General features: G+C 35.3%; 1 protein-coding gene across 2 annotated transcripts in view; it reads right to left on the reverse strand.

Annotated features, from left to right (window-relative positions):
- Positions 1-9916: 9916 nt before the first annotated feature.
- LOC145671292 (uncharacterized) overlaps positions 9917-24822 on the reverse strand; it is a 91362-nt gene continuing 76456 nt past the window's right edge. For both annotated transcript variants that reach the window (XM_081740248.1, XM_081740249.1), the window contains exons 7-8: positions 22954-23377; positions 9917-17158 (exon numbers count right to left, since the gene is read on the reverse strand). In XM_081740248.1, coding sequence (XP_081596374.1) covers positions 16626-17158; positions 22954-23377 — 957 coding nt within the window. In that variant the 3' untranslated portion in view covers positions 9917-16625. The remainder of the gene's footprint in view (positions 17159-22953; positions 23378-24822) is intronic.

The raw sequence follows: 24822 nt of genomic DNA on the forward strand, positions 1-24822 counted from the left end.
AAATCTTTCCATCTATTTAAGATGCTATCTGAGAGAACTGTTCCTTTAGGTTTCTTTAATATATAAGCACGAAGTTGATAGCCTTTCTTAAGTCCGTTGATGCATTTATACATGTCCGGAATGTTTTTATTTTTTACTATTATCTTCAAGTTAATTAATTCTAGCTTTCAAAAGTCGCGTTTCTTTGTTCTAAAAGTTTTAGAAGTTTTCTGTCAGGTGACAATGAAATTTTATGCAGTTATTTCGTTCGGATTTTGTAGCCAACGCAGTTTCATCTGTTTTCTCTTCTCTGCTACTTTAGTACATTCCTGGTTGAACCCTGGTTTGTTCCTACGTAATTCTGCGCGCCCCAATATTTCTTTTGCGAAAATTTTAATGTTATCACTAATTTCAACCAAGTATCTTGAACACTAGTGCACTCCGAAACTTCTAAACCGAGAATATATTTGACACTTCAATCTGGCTCCCCTCTCACCTGACTCTCCTTTATTTAAAAAAAAATTAAACCGCTTCGTTTTCAGATATTGAATATTTCCTTTATTCAACGATAGTCTCTCTCTTACTATCACAATCAACTCCTCTGAACGACCGAACATCAGTTGTGATGTGCAGAGTGTTCTTTTCTGTCTACTAAAACATGATCAGTTTGAATATGTGTTTTCCATCTGATGAAGTCCAAGTATATTTATGAATGTCGCGATGTTGGAATTTTATAATCTTCACGATAAGGTTCACAGTTCACGAGTCTAATGCCGTTGTCACAACCTTCCTTATACAAATATTTATTCCCTAAAATCGGTTTGAAAATACCCTCTGCTACCTTCGCATTGAAACCGCCTAACAGAATTTTCATATGGTATTGCAGGAGATGATCAAATACCCGTTCTATTCTTTCGTAAAAACTGTATTTTTTTAATCGCCATCTTTATTTTCTGTTGGGGCATGTGCATTTAAAATAATATTACACTACCGACCATTAAGAAAAGTAAAAGAAAATATATAATTAACAAATTCAACCTATGTAATTGCTGATATTACGTATTGGTTTGTGAATGGAAAGCCCTGTTTCTAGTTGGTAATTTTTAATTTGTTCCCCGTAAAAGAACGTAAAATTTCCCGACTTGGCTCCTCCATTTCCTTCTCATCTAACTTCCTGATATCCCACTAGATCCAATCTCTATTTCTAAACTCATTTTTTACAAATTTTAACGCTCCTGCCCTATAGAGACTTTTTACATTTCATGTTCCAAATCTTATGTCGATTTTACTTTGTGGAATTCGTGCCAAGTTATCAATTCTGATCCGAGGATTCTGCGAACTTATCTGAAGAATCCTTTTTTTACAGGATGAGGTTGTTAGCCTCACACCAAATTCTCAAGCTGGATTATCACCTCTTGTCTGTCGGCGACTGCTTATTCAGTATATTCGCAGCTAACCTCTATATCCCGGAGGCCTTCTCCTCGATCCATAACCTGAGGACGCGCCGTGCCGTGGTGACAGGAAGACCACATTTTACGGAAATTAATACAGCTATATTTCAGAAATACAACAGGTACTGATTATCCGAACACTGCTTTAAAACACAAAGGAACAATCAATATGCTCGCATATATGGATGCATGTTAAGACTGTGAAAGCTTCGATGCCGTAAAAATCGTAAATTAGAGACTAGTGTCAGTATAGTATTACATAAATGCATCGTACGTTTGACTATCCGAACTATTCTTGATGTATTACATTGTTTCGTTTTATAACTACATAACTTTATAATATTTTTGTAAGTGATTATACTCTTTACTGTTCTCTGCCAATAGCAACTATATGAATTTATAATACAAAACTGAAATATAGAATAAAATAAAAAAAATAATGTGATATTTCGCAGGGCATCTTATGTAAAGGGCGCCTTGCATTTTTCACATGTTCTGTACTACCAGTCAGTATTTGAATTTATTAAACAAAGCTGGTATACAGGATAAATAAAACCACTTATCTATAATGTGATGTTTCGTAGGGCGCCTATTGTAAAGGGCGCACTGTACCTTTCAAGGGTTCTTCGCCAACAGTAACTGTGTGTATTTATTGTACAGAACTGCGCTATACAGAAGAGTAAATAAAATCGTTCATCTTTGATGTGGTCTCGGAAGGGCGCCTAATGTAAAGGGCGCACTGCACTTTCACGGGTTCTTTACCAATAAAATTGTAAGAATTTATTACTAAAAACTTGTACCATTATTTATAGTGTGATATTTTGGAGGGCGCACCGGCACACGTCCCGGTGTCCCGGTGGGCCAGCACGGGCCTGATAGTACATTGTTGAAACGTTTGTCTTCAAAGTGTCAAATATGAATCGCAGTAAATTGTGTAATCTGCTGTAAAAAAATAATAAAAAAATAAATAAAAAATAAACCATACTGTTTGCTGATTGGTATAAGGAGGATATACCATACTATTTTTCGATTGGTATGGTAAAATAGTATTTTTCCATACTATTTTAGCGTAAATTATTAATTATATGTAAACGTTGTTATTTTTAAGTGACTGAAGAGAGGTGATCTTACAATGATGTTTTAAAAACTGGTCATTTGGCGGGGCCAGGAAATCATTTCGGGGGCCTGGCTCCGTTCCCCCCCCCGTGGCTACACCCCTGGTTATTGTATATGATTTCTTAATGAGAATGTGATATACAAAGTGCCGAGTGTACTTATAGTGTACGCAGGAGCACGTTCAAAATCACAAACGGTCAAAATGTGAAATATTTAGATGTTTTGATGGTGATGAATTTGATTAGTTAATCACGCTTTTCTACCCAATCGGATTAATCACGACGGTGAGAATTAAGATACGGAAATGAGAGGAGTGAATTGACACACACAAGCTGATGTTTGTGCAGGTATATTAAAAATGAAGGTAAACAAAGGGAATGATAACATCTTCGAACTTGAAGCAATTTGTAGAGTAGGAGCTTAAGGAGTCAGGACTTAACCCAATTTCGTCTTTTTCAAAGACTGATTTTTGAAATTCCATTGACATATGAAATGCTTCCAATTTGAAGGAATTTATTGGGATAATTTCTCCATACTTGTATCGCCAGGACCTTTTTTTTTTTTTTTTTTTTGTGCATCCGTATCTAGTTGTGTGATATTTTATCTACATACATACATACAAAATATAAACGTATTTTTAATATGTTAATTAATAATAAGTAACCTTAAATTCAGAACTTTCATTTATTAATAGTCAAGTAATTACTGTAACTTCAAAGATTTGTAGTAGCCAAGTATATTTTGGATTTTAAATACAAACATTAAACAAATCGTTCATCTCCATTGATCAATATTGAGAAATTCAAAAAGAAGACTCCTTCTGAATTTCCGTTACGTTTTATAAAATATTTTTACCGTAAAAGAATCGAAATTAGAATGCTATTTGTGTGGTCATTTTAATAGCACGTATTTTCCAATGTATAGAAATTTCATTTCTTATGGATGGTATGAAACGTGGTAAATAGTTGCAAATTTCCATAAGTGTTCTCCAAGTGGATTTGTATACAACCAAAGGTAGTTCTGTCAAATATAACAAAAAGTCCAAAGTAAGAGTCTTGAAAAGATCTCTTATTTGTGACAGAATACATGATGATCACTTTTGGCTGTTGCAATGGTCTATCCAAACAGCTAGATAAAAATTCAGCGTAGCATAACTACAAAAGCTGCTTTCATATATGTGTATAAAAAAGTAAAACTTGGTAACGTGAGTGTAGGAGCGCCGAATTCTACTTCGCCCCGGGCGCCGAAACTTCTAGATATTGCTCTGAATGTATCAACCAGTATTACCAAAAGGATTTCAAATGAATTTATCTATGTAGTATGTTACGATTTTACATAATTATAAAATAAATAATAAACTTTGTGAAACTGCTTATAAGCTTTTTTTCTATTTTCATTTTTTTTTTTTTTTTGATCGACAAATTGTATGCAAAATCAGAAGTGTTTCCTTCTCACTTTTGCTTCCGCAATCAGAGCAGGAATGTCCAATTCATTATCAAAATTTTCACCCGGTCAAAGTGTCTTTTTGGCTCACCCCCACCCCCACACACACCTAGTTCTAGCATATATTTTACATTTTATTACAGTGATACTAGAAAATATGTTCCAAAATTCACTTTGGGGTGCTCGTTTGGGCACGCCCTGACGTTGGCGCCCCGAGCAGTTGCCCGGTTTGCCCGACCCTTGGTGCTTGTGCTTGGTTCGGTGTAGGCTCAGTACGTAGCAATTGTGCTATGCCTCATGGCAACGCTTTTTTAAAACTCGTTTTAATCCAGATCTTATAGGTCATAGAATCTGTCATTATTGTTGAAGCCTTTTGCGCAGGGGAATTTCATTTAAAGTTAATAAGCTTAATACATGTAATATAGGACTGATACCGTATTAATACGGGAGGATTAATTTCTTAATCATACAATCAAACCTCGACGAGTTTGCAGTAATACCAATAATTTGATTATAATAAACTGCAAGTGAAGTGAGCAGGAATTTTTATTCTTGCCATGTTCAGAAATGAAAACCGCGAAAACTTGGGTCTCCGTTTATATAATTTATTTATTTTTTTAAAAAATTAAAAACCTGAGACACCCCGTAAGATACCGAAACGGCCTGCACCCGTAGCCAGTGCCTACCCTATTGCTATGCCACTGCATAACAAACTATAATTTCAGGCAAATCTTGTAAGCAGGGGGTGGGTCCTGGGGGTCCGGCCCCCGAAATTTAGACTTTTGTGTAAATTTAGCCTAATTTTAGGGACAATGTTAGGAATTTTAATATAAAATACCCTCATATTGAATTTGAACCCCTTCCGAAATAAATTCCTGCGTACGTTACTACTTGTAGGGCTATCAGCCAGGTGAAGGCATTGACATCGGACGTTTCGAATGTAGTCATTGCATTCATCTTCTAGGATTGTGATGAAGAGACTGAGTCAAGTTAAGTGAAATCTGGGCCCCCAAAGGGGGAAGGGACGTCTAGCCTTTAAACGGCTACTTCTTCCAATGTGTATATTTTCTGTTGATGTATTTATTGCGGATAGAATGTTCTGGGAGTTAAGGTATATTTTGTGTAGATAGGATTTTATACAGGAGGCAGGCTTAATCATCTTAGATAGTTCTGAATCATATTCTTTAAGATCGTCCAGATTGTTTGCTCATACACGCGGAGAACAAGCAAAGCCCACATGGAACTCAATTGAAAAACTTTTTATTCTGGTTGGCTGAGGGATGCTGACTTCTGATTGGGTATTGTTGTGATTCTCTGCTGGTTATCTCATTGAGCAGTATGTCATGGTTCCCTAGCTGTATATCTGCTTTATCAGCTTAGATCAGGTTGAGGTGAAGGTGTATTATGTGTTTGAGTTTTTCGGTTAGTTTTCTCCTGGTGTGACGACCTTTTTCATCTGATTGTCAGCATTCTGGAATGATCAATCTGGGGATCGGCTACTTTCCGTTCTGTGATTATTAGCTTTGCAGGTGCTCAGTGGGGTCCCTTTTGATTGAGTTTTAAGTTTTCTTCTGGTTATAATATGTAGTTGTTTTCCTGAATAGTACTCTGGTTTGCTCTATAACATGGTTTTCTTTACCTTTCTGTATGTTTTCTTCTGTTCATCTTTACATCTGAATGTGGCTGTGTAGGTATATATGTGCAGCAGCAATTATTTTCAGCCATTTTTTTTTTGACTATTTCCTTGTTTGCTAGTAAGTGAGCAGTTGTGTTGATCCCGTAGTGCAGGTGCTATCGCGGCATCAGAATAACTATAGACGGAGATAGGTGATCCCGTAGCTGGAGAGAAGATAGCTTCTAGAGACAAACCTTCTTCAGAAGGTGGATCCCTTTCAGGAGTGTTTGCGTCGACCTCTCTGGCGAGAGCTGGAAAGACTCCTTTGTTTTCCTCTATTTGTTGATCTTCTACGTATAACGTCTATTGCCTGTTTTTGCTTAGAATGTTTCTACTCCTTGCGTTCCATGGCGATTTTATATATATCCTTTTTTTTTTTAAATTCCTGCGTGGATCTAAAAAGGGCCTTAACACTTTGTCGCTCTGCTTCGAGTAGTTTTCAAGGTGGGTAGGTGTTTGTAGAGCTACGATGTTGTAGGTGTGTGTGCGTGTAGTTGTTTGTGGGTGTAACTAGAGTGTCTTCACTTTTGGGATAAGCTTAGCCTACTTGTTCTCCGACTGTCGGCAAGGCCTGTGTATGCAAGAGTGAGTACTCTAAGCTTGGTCAATCAAGAGTGATAGGGGAGCAAATAGTTAAACCTCTCCGTTCGGTTTGTTTAACGTCAATACTGTCTCGTGGACTGCAGCTTGCCTCTCCCAGTCCATGGAGCACTTGCATTATGAGACCGGAGATGTGGGCATGCATATATGGTAATTATTTAGAGGCGGAGCTATGAATTGGCTGAGGGAAATGCTGGCTTTGGAAATGCTGGCCTTGTGATTGGCTGGGGGAAATGCTGGCTTCTGGTTGGCTGAAGGATGCTGGCTGCTGATTGGCTATTGTTGTGGCTACAAGAAATGGCTTTGTTCAATCTTTTTTGTTCCTGGAAAGGGTCTACCAGATAAGGTTGAATTATAACTCATTGTCTCTATCGAAACTGTTCCTTTCACGTGAGAGACACTCCTTCCTGTATTACCCTGTCCCAAAAATTGCTGCACTTGGCTACTATGGTGGTATTAGTAAAATCAATTGTGTCCACCCGATTTTTCGTGTTGCTGAAGTCTTATGTAGATGTTGTGTTCTTTGCATCGTTATTCTATTGTACGTCCAGTTTATCCTTAGTATGATCTGCCACATTCACATGGTATACGATATACATCAGGAGTGCGCAAGTGATAGTTGGCTTTCACTGACTTGATATAGACTGGAGGTTTGTGAATAACTCTTATACCATGTCTGACAAGACAAGAATTGTGCTGAGTTTGTCAAAGGTGCGGCCTTTGGTTTGGGATTGCGTTTGATATTTCTTCGTTGAATTTCAGTCGAGTTTCTCTCTGTAGTAAGTAGAAACAAATCCACTTGATGATTGTAGTCGGTAGATTGAGGTTGGCCAGCTTGTGAATTAATCCATGCCACACGGTATAAATGCACTGCTTAAGTCAAACAAAAGGTTTAATAGTTTCATTTTGATAATTTGTGCGTCATTGTATATTCTGATGATATGTTGTAGAGTTCTGTGAGTGAGTTGGTTAAGAGTTTCAGGTAATTTCCTTGTGTATGACAGTAATCTTGTCTTCGCCTGGGCTTTTCCTTTTGAGTACCTCAGTTCTGTGTGAGTTATCTTATTGAGCAGTATATCATGGTTCCCTGAGTGTATATCTGCTTTATCAGCTTTGATCAGGTTGAGATGGAGGTGCATTATATATTTGAATTTTTCGGTAAATTTTCTTCTGGTGTGATGACCTTTTTGATTTGATTGTTAACGTTCTGGAAGGGTCTGGCATCGACTACTTCCGGTTCTGTGGGTAGGTGTTTGTTTTCTTGGTGTAAGTAGCCCCTTGGTATAACACCGTAACGTATCCAGAGGTACGATGTTGTTGATGTTTCATGCTTCTTTTTGATTATGTTCTATCCATTTTAGGATAATTTCTTTTTTGAATGTAGAATGTACATAGTCTGCTCGACATTTAAGTTGAATTTCAGCCATCTCCCTCTTTTGGTTTTTGAGATAAGTGGAGGAATTATTCGTTTCTCATTGATTTTCCATTGACATTAAAGTTTCGCGCATTTTGACTATGTTTCGTCCATTTTAGGAAATTTGCTTTCAAAGTATAGAATCTACATAGTCTTTTCTACATTTAAGATGAATTTCAGCTATCTCCCCCAAAGTCTGTTCACATCATTGCAACTGGATAGACCCTTTAGAGTTGTCAATTAAAGAAACAAGCACCTGAAATCGTCTTAAAATTTTCATTTTAAATGTTTTTAAAAATCTCACTCCTGGCAAATCAAAATTCCCTGACTTAGGAGAATTCCCTGTCTTCTCAAATTATCTGATATTTACGTCTTCCAGATTTGTCAGCATCCTGAAGTCCCAAGAATAGAAGTTCTATTACCTGCAGATGAAACTAGGAACTATTCTAGATGAGATATAGGAAGACACTCTGGCTATTTTAGAGCTCCCTCATAATCATATTGTTAGCGAAACCACTTTAGCGTAAGAGACCTGGGTTCGATTTCTGTTGAAAACTCATGTGGTTCGGATCCCAGCTCAAGCTGTAGGTTCACGTCTCATATAACTGGTAGGTTGATGCTGAAAAGGACGCTAAACCCAAACTCAATTAATTCTGGCTGTTTTATTCAACAGTATAACTAAAGAATCCTGTAATATTAGTTAATAATGACATTGTCACTGATCGAAGAGTTGTTTGCAAATAATATTCCTTATTTGAAAGGGATTCAGCTCGATTTATAGCAACCTCAAGAGGTAATAGCGAGTAACTACCAATGAAAGTTTTAGGTAGCTCAAGAACAGGATGTGGGATGAAAAATGTGAAACTGATCTCCTTGGAAGTCATTTCGTGTTCTTGAGTATCTCTTGAATAAAACTCAAGAATTTAAAAGAGTTAAAATGATCAGAGTCTTGGCTAAATATCCGAAAACAAATATGTAACATTTAAGAAATCATAGTGAAAGTAGGGTCGTCAAGTCTAGGAGGCTTAGGTGGGCAGGTCACGTAGCTAGAATGGAAGAAAGTAGAAACGCTTTCAAAGTCTTGAATGGAAGACCAATCGGAAAACGACCATTAGAAAGATCTAGGCGCAGATCTGAGGACAATATTAAGATGGATCTCGCAGAGACAGGAATACAAAGTACAAAGTGGATGCAGTTAGCTAAGGATAGAAGTCAGTGGAGAGCTTTTGTGAACGCGGTGTTGAACCTCCGGGTTCCATAGGCCATAGAGTTAGTTAGTTAGGTAGTGAAAGTAGATAAATTGGGATGCTTTCAGTCTATTCAACTTAGAATTCATTAAAATCCATTAAAGTAACATTGGCACAAGACGGCAAGAAGAATCCTAAAACGCATAATGCTCACATGAGTACACAGGCGGCCAGCGGTGGCTGGGTAGAACATTCACCTCTGGTGCTTGGGGTCCCTGGTTCGATCCCAGCTCGCGCCAAGTGAGCTTTGTGGTGAACAAACACCGTGTGCGTGTTTTTTCTCGGGGTTCTCCCGTTTCCTCCCACTTTCTTCATTCATTTCTCTCATCATCTCCTTTAGCGTATCCGGCATAATCGTGGGATGTAAAACTCAAATATTTCATTTCATTTTCATGAGTACACAAAACATTATCAAGTACCATTTCCTACATGTACTTCGTATCAATACTACGCCTTTAAGCGAAGGAAGGAGCTATAAGACGTTCCGGGTAACAAGGGCGAAGTCAACCAAAGTTTCTCTATCAGTTAGTTACGCGTATTACTTCTATTACTATTCTTACTGAAATTTCTATTATTATTATTATTATTATTATTACTTTGGATAAATAAAAAATGACCTGATGTTTGCTCTTACTACAGGGAACGCCTCATATAAACTCATAATCAATAGCAACTTCAGGAAAAAGGCAAATTTTAAAATATCTGATGGACAACCATTTCAAGCTGAACAATAGTCTGTTAAAACACTGATTTCAGTGATATTTCCTGCGTTGTTACGGAAATGTTTTCTTTGTTTCTCGAATTTATCAAATTCAAATTTATCTAAACTAAACTAATCATTTTATCATATTAGAATTTAAAAATGTTATGAAATACATGTAAGTCATCAAATAATTAAGATATTACTATGTAATGATAAACATTAGCATTTATGAAAAATAAATAAATACTGTAAAAATAAGTGACTAACAGATAATAATAATAAAAACTGTTTCAAATAGCCAATGTTTTTATTTTCAACTCAATAATAAGGTTTTTATAAATGTCAGTTAACAAAAATCTTCAAGGATACATGAAGATTTCTATTCCCATTTTCTTTTTCCACAGATATATATTTCTTCTATCTCACTGCTTGATCACAAAAAGAATTTAACACATTCCGTAGTCACAATGTGTCAAAATTAACTTCAGAGTGCCACAACGTTTCATTCTGCTGTTGACTTGCCAATACTTTTATTCGAATTATAATCTTCTTCTTCTTTTATAGTCCAAGTATGGAGAAAACACCAATGCAATGCACTATTTAAAACTTTTACATATATGCATTCAGCCTTCATTATTTTCAAGTACCAGTCTTTGGTAAAGTATCAGATACCAAATTTCTCAAGAATTTGAAGTACCAGATTATTCTAGTACCAAATTTCTTTTGTTTACAGGTTCTTAAGTTTCATGATACAGTGTACTTTCCAATTACATTAACAAGTTAGGATTGCCTCTTTTATTTATTTACAACTTTCAATGCTACATAAGGTCAGTTTATATGGTAAGCAACTTTTTAAAAAATAAACATTAACTTTACATACTGTACGTATATTCTTTAAAAAATTCATATACTTCTTATTTATTTCTACAGTAAAGCTAAACACAAAATAGGGTGGGACATATTGATTAGTACAATAAGTTTCAGAAGTGATTTCTGCTTATAAATACCTAAGATATATATACTTTCGCAAAATAACTTTACAGTGTAATGTATTAAAAATAGTTCAAAACGAAAACTGAAACTTAACTGTGTCTACTTAAATCGAATTAGCACGTAAAATTATATATATATATATATATGAAAAATCTTATTACAGTAAACCCTTGATTTAACGGACTTCGGATTTGAGAACAGAATTTCACAAATGTAGTTGGGTGAAAGAAACTGATGAGGTAAAATTTCGGCCACATTTTTGAAAGACGTGGCTGAGAATGCGATTGTAGTATAGCAGTGATTCGTATTATTAGACAGTACATCAGTGATTATTAAGAAACAACATTCAACGGGAAGGCAACGGAAGCTTGGGGCTTTTTCTCACCATTGTAATACGCTGGTTACTGATTTTGAGCTTTCGGTTACTGATATGGTATGTACATGAAATATTTGAAATTTACACTTACATTATACAGCACAATTTCAAGCATAATATTCTATTTTAAATATTGTTCACAACGCAATTCACAAATTAAAGGACTTCTGATTTCAAGGACACCTTATCGCTTCAATTAGTCCGTGAAATAAAGAGTTTACTGTATTACTTTTGAAATTCAATATTTCGGTTGTAGTATTCAAACTGAACACAACCTTTGAAAGTCTCTCCAAAACAAGTATTCCATACATTAATAAAAGTTGTAGAAAAAGTACCTGAATTTGGAAGTCATTGTTGATTTTTCAGTGCTGCTAGCTGTGTTTTCTACTTCCTGTTCCTGTATTCACGATAATTATATAATAACGAATATCATATTCTGTCTCAATCTCCGTACCTGAGTTTAGTGATTAATGTTAAGCCAAGATATTAAAACAACACGCGAGCACACTGGCAGTATAAAAAACAGCAGTAAGCTGTGAAAACGACTTCCGCAAATTTAGTTACGTTTTCAACAACTTCTTACTTTTCTTTAAATATTTATAGAACACCTTTTCATATTCTTTCACTCCAACTTTCTCTAAAGATCACGACTAACAACTACAGCTGAAATATTAAGTTTCGAAAGTGATAATATGATTTCTGAGGCAAGATTTTTATTATAGAAAATTGAAACTAGTAATTATTTGGTTAAGAATGAACAAGCTAATCAACAGTTATAAATATAGAGAAATATGTACGTGAGAAAAAATTCACTGGAACACGTGTTTAATGAACAAGAAAAGTATGGTTTCGTGCATTTTTTACGTAATTCTTTTAAAAAATATTTGTACTAAGTGGAAAAGATTGAACATAAATATAGAAAGCCGCAATGACAGTACACAAATCATACAAAAGATACAGTGATAAGAGATAATCTTAATGGAATGAAATTATCTTTGAATTCGGCTTCAAAAAGTTATTACTATTAGTTCGTTCTTCAATTTCGCTTTTGCGTTCACGATTCAGAGTTGTCAAGGAATGAGTGCTGTTAATTCTTTAGTGACTTACAAAAGTTTCTCTGCAGTCTGTTATCTCAAATGTTAATGTTAATAGAATTATTATTAAAACTGATGATTTTACATTTTCAATTACTACAAAGAAAGATTAATAAATGCTCAAGTAACAAGTGTGAAACGTTAAAATGATGCCTTTTCATGGTGATGTTATTCTGCTACTTTGTAGTTAATTCAAATACAGTATAGGATGGAAGCTTTCCTTTAAGTATCGATTTTACTATAACAGCGTTTTGTTGAATGAAAGAAACTACTGTAACTAGTAGTCAAGAGCATATTTTTCCATTATGAACTTTTTCAACAGGTTTAAGACAAATAAGCTAATTTAAGCATGACTGTCGGTAACCCAAAAGGAATGATATTCTCTAAACAGGCAACGAAACCGAAGACAAATTGGTTTATTTGCCCACAAGTTATTGGCAAAAGAACGAGTAAAGAAGTATAGCCCTTTGCAGGAGGCGACTTATAATGTGGATTAATATTGGGATAAAATAGATGATATATGGCTCAGGCTTTACTATTTGATATATATGATATAGTGGTAGTTTCGAAGTCTATACTCAATTGTGTAGTGACTTGTGTGATAAATTTCATTTCTATATTTCGGACACGAACTTTATATTCCCGTTTAATAATAATAATAATATGTATGCTTAATGTTATTATAAAAGTGTCCTTGTATTTATTAACAGTATATTTTCTTGAAATATATATATATATATATATATATATATATATATATATATATATATATATATATATTGTTTCCAGTAATATTAAAATTTTTATAACATTGTACCCAAGAACAATACAATAGAAACAATATGGCCAAACCTACATTAAAAGTTGCCATTTCACTTTTACTTACGTTGAACTTTCTTTGAAGGAAAATATTTGCTCTCATCTACAGCTTCCTTGATTTTCACTGTCTCAACTATGAACTTAACTTAGAATCAAATTAATTCGTGTATACACAACAGTCAAGTGCAAACTAAATCCACAAAAATCGACTTGCCCAACAATACTCTTTCACTATTTCATACCTCCATTTCTCACTACTTTACAGAAAAATATAATTTCGGCGAAATGTTTTATATTAGCTCACTTGCTCTCGTATAATAAACAATAATTAGAGCACGATAACTATTTTACATAGCACTTCCTAAAGCGAAAGCAATACTATACTTTGTAACTCAAACAACTTGACACATTTAAAATTTTCTAATGCAATTTTCTGGTGAAAATAAGAAAACTGTTTTTCCAACATGCAACTCAATAAATTAGAAGAATGCATTTTCTTCTATTGAACCACAACGAAAAAATAAAAATCAACAGAGTTGAATACATACAATATAAAAGACCAGGTTAGATCATCAAGAGCAGTATTTTTGGCTAACGTGATTTAAATTTTACTGTTTTGTTCTATTAATGATTATAGTTTCTTGCATTGTAGATAATAAATCTTATCATTTGTAAGATTTGTTATTATTACTACTATTTCAAAATAATGTATATAGACATGGAAAGCCACAATCACAATATACACAGTCACAGAAATACTAAGATGAGATGTATTTAACAATATACTAGGAAAAAAAAAAGTTATTCTGCAAGATGAAATTTCTTAGATGCCAGATCACGTTAAGAGGCCTAATCACTGTGAAATTAAAATGCCGCTAATTATGTGACATCTTCAAATAGATAAAAGATAATCGAAATGTGGGACAAGACCGCGCTAGACAATATTATTTTGCATAAGGTACCGTTATCAAGAGTCACCTAGTAGCGTTCCGTTTGACGCCATTTACAAACGCGAAAATAAATTACGATTTTTTAAATGACTGGAAATCGAAAGCAGATAAGTGAGTCGTGATAATGGTATCTCATGTAAAATTATATCGCCTAGCAAGCTCTTGTTCCACTTTTCGATTATCTTTTATCTATTTGAAGATATCACATAATTACTGTAAAATTAGCGGTACGAACAGTTACAACCCAAAGTAACGTTATCTATGCCAAAGTTCAAATTTCTGTCTAGCAACTATTATTAAAGTAAAACACATGATTACATGTGTACACGAGTAGCCGTATAATACGATGTACACAATATATAAAAAAAATATCAAGGAAACAATATATTTATGGAAAATAAAAGAGTGCATTTACATGTTTGAATGTAAGCTCTTGCAGTAACGAAAACGAAATAAATGTAATATTTTACTTGCAGGTGCTTTATAAATGTAAAAACGTCAACGTATTTGAAAGGTATTTCAACTCTTCTTTTTTTCCAAAGCTATGTAATTTTCTTATTCGCAAGTATTCACGTATTTTAACATTGATTTTAGGTTTAAGTGTATCTTGGCTTTTTTCCTTTCTTTGAAAAACAAAAATATTTCAATCGATTAGCAAGAGATGTGTACTTAAATTACTTCTAAGGAGCATGTTAAACGCATAACTAATTAACGTATTTTTACAATTATTTTTTATCGATTTCTCGTGTTCGTGGGTTTTCATACTTCACATGAAGTCCTGAATTGTCTATTTAGGTTTACGAAACTCTTTTGAGACCGCAATTCATAGTATAACTCCTATGTCTTTCCTTTTCGATAATCAATTTAAAAAAAAGTTCTTTTATTTTTGAAGTCCATTTACTCAAATTGTTTCCGTAAGTAGCAATTGCTTTCCTGTGAAAGTACAAGAAAGTCTATAACAACAAGCAGTAAAGTAAATCCCGTACCAAACTAAGAGTTTAATATATATACATTAAGGAAAATAATGCATTAAAGTATTATACATTATTTTCTGATTTTGCACAGGTTATATTAATTACAAACTTCTGAGAAGTGCCGTAAATGTATAAGTACCGAATACATCTTTGATCACATGTCGTTTTGAACGAACAGAATAATTGAAATGATTTTTAAATAAGGAATATTGATATACCATGAATAATATTGCACACAACAGTACTTAGAAGATTTATACGTACTTGTGTCATCTCCAAACTTACCTTCGAAGAGATTTTGCCCGAATGACAGCATTTTCTGAAAATGCATGTATTCACATTAACTTCTGAATATTTACTCAGTTTGCAATGAGCTTTTGGTCACCATTTTGAATTCGATCAATAAATTTTCCAACCGAAAGCTTGACATTCTTAACCTGGTCCTATGCATACTTATAGTTACAAAACACAAGTGTAAACTATTACAACAAAAAGATTAGTAAAGGGTTATTCAGAAACCGCGCCGGTTTTGGATCGTCTGGCAAATTTTTGTTTCTCGGTTGCCGACATTCTTTTGCCCTACCCACAAACATTCCGATTGTCGCTTTAGTCTGAATTTCTAGCATTTCTTCAGTCTCTGTCTAGCCATGGAGCAGTTTACTATAGTACAACGTGTGCTAATTGTGAAAACTTTTTATCAGAACAGAGAAAGTTATGCAACAACTGTCAGGCGACTTCGTGCGGTTCTAGGACGAAATGAGGCGCCGAATGAATCAACAGTTCGCAGTTATGAAAAGGTTCATCAAAACGGTTTCAACGGTTGTCGTTATGGTGGTCGTTGAGCCAAACATTGCGGTAGTTCGTGACAGTGTGGATGTTAGTCCAATGAAATCGGTTCCTCGCCGTTCCCAAGAATTGGGCATAGGCTGTTCTTCGGTACATAGAATTCTCCAGTATGATCTCCATTACCTGAAATCGAAATGTGTGATGAACATGTTTATGAATTTTGTTAGTGTGTTTCAAAAAAAGCAAGTTCATAATTTGATGTAACAAAACGGGCGCGCTTTTTGAATAACCCTATATAAACAACCTATGTCTTGTTTTCTTTTCTTTCTTCATTTTAAATTATACATAGCGATTATGAAGAGTAACTGCGCAAGAAAGAAAAGGCTTCCTTTCTTTGCTTAAACATTACGACAATCATGAAACCAATTTTATAATACAAAACATCAAACGTTTTCTTTACAACAAATTGTAAAGTAATTTTTATTTTGAAAATGAAAACATAAAAATAAAAATATATCTATCTCAATAGTAGATGATATTTTTTGGCTGCATAAATTTGGTAAAAAGAAACAGCCTCATATTATTAATGGAAAAATAAATCTTTTTTTTCTTTCTTTTAGAAAGAATTATTAAGTTCATACTTTTTATGAAAGAATTAAGGCAGCTTTTTAATTCTGAATTGTTCAGAAGATTTTTTCTTTGTATGTCACTACACAATTCATTTATGTAAATTAATAACGCCACATACAGCATGAAGAGACATAGTTCTTCACTTGATTGAGCCAAACTCATAGCGTAAACTCAGCACATAACTACATAGCATAATCGTGCTCTTAACACACAAAACATACACATTTACTAATTACAGTGACACCCAAAACACTTTGATGCTTTTTTTTTTTTTTTTTTTTTTTTTTAAATCCTGGAAAACGTACATTCTCCCAATTCAAGTATGGCTACTTGGTAATGACCGAAAAGTACTTTCTATTGATCTATTTGGAAGTTCTATCCTGAATGCACTTCGTATTGATTCCGAAAGCTACGGTCTACTTCCACATCCACATCCGATACACTTACACAAAATACGTCCTCTTCTTCATCTGAAGAGAGGAGATCGACCACAGGAACTACACATTCCGATTCTTCTTCATCCGAAGAACAAATATCAACAACAGGAATTATACATACTTGTGGAATAAACGTTTTTTCTATGCTGTCGGAAGTTGCAGTCTCACTCATACTTGTGCTTACAATTTTTGGACTAGAAGTTTTGTTATTTGACAGTTCATTTGCGTCCGGAAGCCATATTGTACAGATTTGTGGTTCTGGTTCATGACGATCTCCTGTGCTTACAACAGGACTTAGGCTGCGCTTTTCTTCAGCAAGCGTTGACTTCTGTGTCGTTACTTCCGGCCTGAGACCCTCGGTATTTAATCTTTGGTTTGTATATCGACGTATCTGATTTTGAGATAATTTGTCCACTTTAACTCCAAGTCTATGACACTTTCTTAACAATTGGCGACTTCTTTTGTTTAACCCTAAAGAAAAAAAAAAAATGGAACATCATTTAACATGTATTACACAGGATGTGCAACATTATTTACAAATCATTATATATTACATAGGAAATTAGTTATTTGAATTTATAAAGAATTTAATGAGCATAACGATACACAAAATATCCTGTAACTGGCATTTTATCCAAATTACCTACTTTATCAACGAACTTAAAAAGTTCGTTACTGAATTCTCTCTCTCTCTCAGTGTGTGTGTGTGTGTGTGTGTCTGTTATTTGCAATTTTTTTCAATTTGGAGCCCTTCATTCGAGAAAACATCAAAAAACTATCTGAGAAAACAGGGCCGGATTAAGGGAGGGGTTTAGGAGGGCTATAACCCCGGGCCACCAGATGGGCACGAGCCTCCACTCTGGTTAAAATCTCAACTGGCTATCTAAAAAGAATCATGTAGAATCATGATACAATCATCATCATAATAAAATAAAATATGACCAAAAATATGAAACATATTCACTTAACTCTCTCACTGTACTTTCACAGAAATGTATTACGTGAAGTCAGCAGGGGCCATATATTTTTTCTAGCCTCGGGCCTCCACATGAGTTAATCCAGCCCTGTGAGAAAGTGATGGAATTCTTCGCGTCACTCTTACCGTTCCCGAGATATTTACCAAAAGAGTTCCGATTTCGGGAGATTTAAGGAGCCATAGGCTCGGGAAGCATAAGTTATAGAGAGATGATACTGGTGTTGATCAATAGCTAAGAGGATGGTGAACATTTTACTACAAAATAGTAACCTGTGACCAATGGCTACCAGTTAATATTGGTACCAAAATGTTTACCATCCTTTTAGGTATTGATCAACACCAATATCATCTCTCTATGACTTACCGTTGCCGACATATTGGCCAAAAAAAAACAGTTTCGATTTCGGGAGATTTAAGGAGCCATATCTCGGGAACCGTAAGTCATAGAAAGATCATATTGGTGTTGATAAATACCTAAGAAGACGGTGAACATTTTGGTGCCAAATAGTAACTGATGGCCACTGGCCAATTGGCCACCGTTCCCCAGATATTGGCCGAAAAAATTCAAATTTCTGGAGATTTAAGGAGCCATATCTCGAAAACCATAAGTCATAGAGAGATGATATTCTGCGAATTTTTGCGAGAAACAGAAGAAGGTGCGGATAAAAAGATTTCCTTTTGCAAGTAGGAACAATCACAGTTATCCTTCCCGTTCCATCTCTCTATTCTTTTTAAGTTCGTTCTGGCAATGTTCTTAGAGGATTCTCAACTCGGTTTTATATACGTATATATATATATATATATATATATATTCGAAATTTATGAAGCTTTTAACAGCAGTACAGTTTAATGGTAACTTTTCTTAATGGAAAACAACGAAATTCCAAGGAAAATCCTAAATATGGATGAACCTCCTTCGATTATCTAAACTATTGCAAAATGACATAGGGAAATAATTTTCTAGAGCTGGAGGGGTTTGTAGATTGCACCATTGAGAAAAGACAACAACGTATAATGTGCACTTGTAAACTGCTAAAACTATTTTATTAGACGACACTGCAACGATCTTCAACCTATGATAAAGAAAAGAGATTCTTAGATTTTCTGGAATTTGTTTCACTCTTGCTACCGTGACTAGTAAATTCATCAACACGTTTGTTCAGTGTGACGGAACACGATATAATGATATGCCCCAAGCAGGGGCGTCATTTAGGGGGGCAGGGAGGGGCAATTGCTCCCACCCTGAGTTTGAGATTTCTATAGATTTTATCAATAAAACAGTAGTAAATCAATGAAATACGCGAAATTTTACTTATATCAAGGGGTTCCCCCCCCCAAGCAAAATCTGAAATGACGCTCCTGGCCCCAAGATAGGAAATTATCATGCAGATAACAAATCTAGAACTGAAGTATATGGTTTTTGTGCTGAACAAAATTTTAAACGAAGTCTTCAAAACATTTGGGCTTCCAGTTTTAACCTTTACAGATAGTGTAATATGATCTTAATGTCTGAAATTAAAAACAAAGGGGTATCTATAGTATTTACAATTTATTTAATAAATTGCTCATCCATCCAAAGTTACGTCTCATCTCACCTTGTAACCAACATGATAGAGTATGCTATCTCTACTAATGGCTGTAGTTCTTTTATTAACAGTTACTTAGTGCTACTATTTCAAAGTTTTGTCTTTTTACCACCTTTTATTTATAGGTCGATATCCTATAGAGGGACGAAGCTTCGATTAATCAAGTTATTTACAAGAGCATTCAGAAAGTAACTTTCCCGTCCCATAGCTAAGAAACCGTATGTTGCGCGAAGCAACTGTGAGCACGTGAGAGAGTAAGGTCCTAGCATGACGCATGCACCAGCGGAACTTCCCTAGTGCTCTCAGTAGCGTCGTGGCAGTGGTTGAAGATGGACGTTCCTATTCCAGCTTCTGCCGTATGTGAAGTGCGAGCAGTCATAAAGTTTCTGAAAGCACAGGGCATAGCACCGATTGAAATCCATCGTCAGCTGTATCGTTGGAAAAATGTCAATGCTGACCCCATGCGCTTGCTTTGTGTTCTAGAGTCAGTTGCTTCGACACCCACCTGGCACACAACTTCTTGAACAATAGGCGCTCCATGACAATGGGTCCAATAAGGAGCGGGAAATCTGTAGGAACTGCTTGCTCATGACGTTAGACCCATAGACCTGGCATAGCTGACGATGGATTTCAATCAGCGCTATCCCTGTGCATTTCACAACTTAATCACTGCTCGCACTTTACATGCGGCGGAAGCTGGAATAGGTACATCCATCTTCAACCACTGCCACGATGCTACTGAGAGCACTAGGGAAGTTCCGCTGGAGCATGCGCCAAGTTAGGATCTTACTCTCTCACGTGCACGCAGTCGCTTCACGCAACATGCAGTTTCCTAGCTATGGGACGCATAGGAAAGTTACTTTCTGGTTGCGCCTCGTATTTAAGTGAAGAGAAGAAAAATAATTTTGGAAACTTTTGTTCTAAACTTAAAAATATTTGATTCCTCAAATCTGACAAATATAAACTAATCTTAAATCACTCCAATCAAATCAACAAGATTGCTACAAATAAATGACCACTTTGAATAAACAATTTATTCATTTTCTGCACATGAAGGGCATAATTTCTCGTATTACATCTGTACCTACTAATCTATACTCAGATCACACTTGAACACATTTGCACCGAATTTTTCATCAGCCAAAACTTATCTACTACGCTCAGGCTTAAATATAACCCCTTTTGCGTACAACATATTTCCACCCATACAGGCTCCACATCTACTTACAGATTCTCTTTGCAACAAAGGCTTACCTACCATGCTCAGGCGCATATAACCCTTTTGCTTGTAATACATGCTTCACTACGATTCTCAGGTCACATTTAAACTTGACTATTTACAACTCAATTTTTAACCTATTTTCATCTCGCAAAACATCAGACTATTCAGTTAGTGGTTGGTCCACCTAAATTCCAGACTTCTATCCTTACAAATGATACACTGGTCTACATCACTAATAGCCATAATCTCATTTATCAACCTTTTATTCAGCCACCAAACTATCTATAAGCAACACGCAGCTTGTACCAACTTTGATTAACTCCATTGTACACTTCATTCGGTAGTTTTTCAGAAAATACTTTTTGCTTAAAGGTTTTTAGGCAGGCTGCATTAGTTAACAGAAGTTTTAAAAATTGCACTGATTTTACTACGGAATGTTGAAGCCATATAAAATGATGGCAAGAGCAAGATCTATATTATGCTTTGTGGTAGCATTCATTTTGTCACAAAACCTGATATCTGTCATTTAGCCGCGGAAGATTTAGAACTGATAGTGTGGGGCATTCTTGATGAGATGAGGGAGGCAGATTGACTATTGACGACAACGGGAACTGATCGCAAAGTTTGAGCTGGAACTAGAAGTGGAAAGGATAGAACTGGAAGTCTCTGTCTCAAGTGAAGGCTACTGGTAGTGGTTTGAGAGCTTTCCTGGAGCTGGAATGTTTAGTGCAAACTTTCCTGTGAGCTTTCAGATTCCTTTATTGTATTGTTTGTAGTTACTCCACATTCACAACACTCGGCACGTAGTAATCCGAATAAATCCAAGTTGCTCTTACACGGCATGAGATCTACTGCTCCGATTCGTAGTACTGTGAATATTGTAGCGTGTCCGTCACTTAGACACAAACATACACAAGTTCTGAAATCACAACTAAGTATTCAAAAACATAATACAAAAGATTTCTTCAAACTTGCTAGTTGTATTAACTGAAGCGAAGTCTAAACTTTCAGTGTTTATATTAATAACAGAGACTGTGGAAGAGCATATGTAGCATGTAGGTACTACTACTTTCAGTTTTACCGCCATTGCAGTCTGCGGAAGGGAAAGAGCATTGGAAACTGAAACCGACTGGACAGCCAACAGCAAGTAACACTGTAACTACAGAAAGCCTTTTGATCCAGCGACTAGAAATTAATAGTATTATTGTTACATTGCACAATCGTCTCTCATTTCACCATGGTTTGTCCCGCTTAAAACTTTTGTCGAGCATAGAGGGTTTAAAACGTAAAACGATGAAATTGTTTTTAAACATAACCATGCTTGCAAATTGTAATACTTATTTATACAGGCAAGGCTACTTTATGAAGCTAATATGGCAATTTATAAAACTGCAAAATCCAGCGAAAGCCCACACAAATTTGGAAGGAACTTTTTGTCTTTTTCTTTATGCCAAATCAGTTATAGCACGAAAAACGTTATATTTCAATTTGTAGATTCGTTTTTAGTTTTACGTACTTTACGTATTTTACGGTCATGTAGAAAACCTTTTTTTACGCGTAATTACCAAATTCTGACTGTGGGTAGTTTTCATTCAATCTATCGACAAATATTGAAAATCTCTTTTGCCTTGTTGTCCAATGAATTATGAGTAATCCTCATTTCAATCTATGACAAACATCGAGAAACTATTTTTTGCTTGTTGTTCAATGATTTGTGGGTAGTCTTCCTTTCAATCTACCGACAAACTATTTTTTGTTTGTTGTTCAATGATTTGTGGGTAGTCTTTATTTCAATCTATTGACAAATACTGAAACATTCTATTTCTGCCTTGTTCAATGAACTGTGGTAGTCTTCATTTCAATCTATGTTCTCACTATAACACTCTCCACGCAGGTCGAATATCTTCCAAATATAAATTTTATCATATAGCTATACTCACTCACTTTTACTACATAACACACACTCACTATACTACATAAGGGCCGCGGTGACTCAGTGGTACAGCGTTCACCTCTGGTGTATGGGATCCCTGGTTCGATCCCAGCTCGTGCCAAGTGAACTTGGTGGTGGAGTGCGTGGGTTTCCTCGGTGTTCTTCCGTTTCCTCCCGCTTTCTTCATTCCACCATTTCATTCATTATCATCATCACCGTCTCCTTTAGCCCAGCTGGCGTAACTGTGGGACGTAAAACTGAAAGATTTCACTTCACTATGCTACATAATTTCATATATACGAATCTTCTCTTGTAATATAAAAAGAACACGCACTGATTTTGAAAAATAAAATTTTTAAAAATAGAAAATACATAAAATAAAAATAAGGAATAATTTCTTGAAAGGTCGACTTTCGTTGGAATATCATTGGAACTGTTGCCATGACCTGCAACAATTCATTTGTGATTGAAATTTTAGTCCATACTACTACAAAATATAACATATGTAACATTATTACTATAAAAATGAAAACAAATACTGTTGCTTACCTGTAGCAATTGTTAAGAGACGTTCTCTTCTTTGTTTTTTATTGAAACAATACATATGGCTCCACTGACCCTTTCCTTTTCGTTTATTCTTCCATGTCACTTGCCAATTAGATTCTGGACTTACACGTCCCTCGTGAACCTGTCCATTCGACCGTCTGGCAGTATCACTAGGACGGGGAGTATCTTTATGAACGGGAGTATCTTTAGGAACACAATACTCTTCATAATTATTACTTCTCCATTGACCAGTTAATCTTAGGCGGATCTCTTCATAAAGAGCTAAGCCCAGAGGCGATGAGAAAGGAATGGCAGCATATCTATTTAAGTGAAAGCGACGACACACTAGTCTCTTTTGAGATGATGGTTTATCACTGGGTGAGGGTTCATCTGCCTTCACTAAACGGAAATACTTCATAAACTCCACCTGAAAAACAGAAAGCGGAATGTCTACCTAAACATATAGGGTCGGGCACGAGTCACTTGACAAAAAATGCATTTGAAATTAATTATTTATCACATAGGAAACTAAGAAATTATTATAATTACTAATAGACCATATGGAACACACTGTTAATAATAACAATCTTACAGAGAGAGAGAAAAAAAAGAATTAGAATTGGAAGGAACATTATTTACGTTAATAAATAATTAAAATTATTACAAGTTATATCGCAACATCAGGTTAGGTTACTTAAGTCAAATGTTCAAAGTGTCCTGCATCATTTTCAATGTACAAATTACATCTTTTAAGCACACTAGAAATACAATATTACCTCAGTCAAGTTTGGTTTATATTACATGAAATTTTCTCAATATCGAAACCGGAAATATAGAAATGTGCTTCCACTTCCACTTTTAGTAGAGAGATTAGGGTAGAGATAGAATATATATTCTTAGAACGCTTAATTCATTGCAGTAAACTGTTTCTCGCTTTTTATTAATGTTTTTAGGAAGTCTAATATCTTCGGACGGAAGAAGTGAAAAAGACGTAAGTTCCAGAATAGCGCAGGCTAAACAAGCATTCAATAGGAAAGAGAACTGCTAATATCAAGAAATATGTCGTTGGACGTTCGTAAACGATTTATTATGACTGGTATGAAGCGGATCAGAGACGTGGTCATTGAGAAAAGCTAAATTATCCAAGCTGGAAGCATTTGAAATGTGGTGTTGGCGCAGAATTCTGTGCATATCATGGACCGAAAGGAAAAGGAATGAAGACGTACTAAAGGAAGCTAATGAAGGACGACAGATCATGAAGATAATAGGAGAAAGAAGAAACAGCATGCGTGACCATATTACTCGGCAATCTGATTGGATCACTGTGCTGATAGAGGGAAAGGCAGAAAGAATACAAAGGATAAAATATCTAGTTGCAGTTACGAAGAGACCTTATCAAAGTATAAAACAGCTCTCCATCTTGCCCACCAAGCTATGTTAGAGGAGAGAAAGAAGATTCTATAGTGATCAACGTTAAAATTTAAGTGATTTATTTGTACCATTTTTGGTATGAATAGAAGGTTAAAAGAGAAAATGGTACCTATTCTTAGAACGCTAAATTGATTCTAGGAAAGAAAGCCGTGTCTCGCTTTCTCTTGTCGCTTTTACTCTATATAGACCAATATTGATACCAGGAGTTGTAGTGGACTTTTATCTCTTCCGGTTTTAGTAGTGTGTTAAAGATGTAGATGAAATAAATTCTTGGAACGCTTAATCGATTACAGAAAATAGCTTCTCGCGATCTACTACTCTTTTTACTCTATAGTGATGAACATTGAAACCGGAAATGGTTCATTTCTACCACTTCCGGTTTAAATATAATTTCCATCAATGAGCTCGTCTCCTAATTTCCGACCCTCTACCTCCTAGCTA

Source organism: Thermobia domestica, chromosome 15 (assembly GCF_964235325.1).
Source record: "Thermobia domestica chromosome 15, izTheDome1.hap1.1, whole genome shotgun sequence".
NCBI classification, from domain to species: Eukaryota; Metazoa; Arthropoda; class Insecta; order Zygentoma; family Lepismatidae; genus Thermobia; species Thermobia domestica.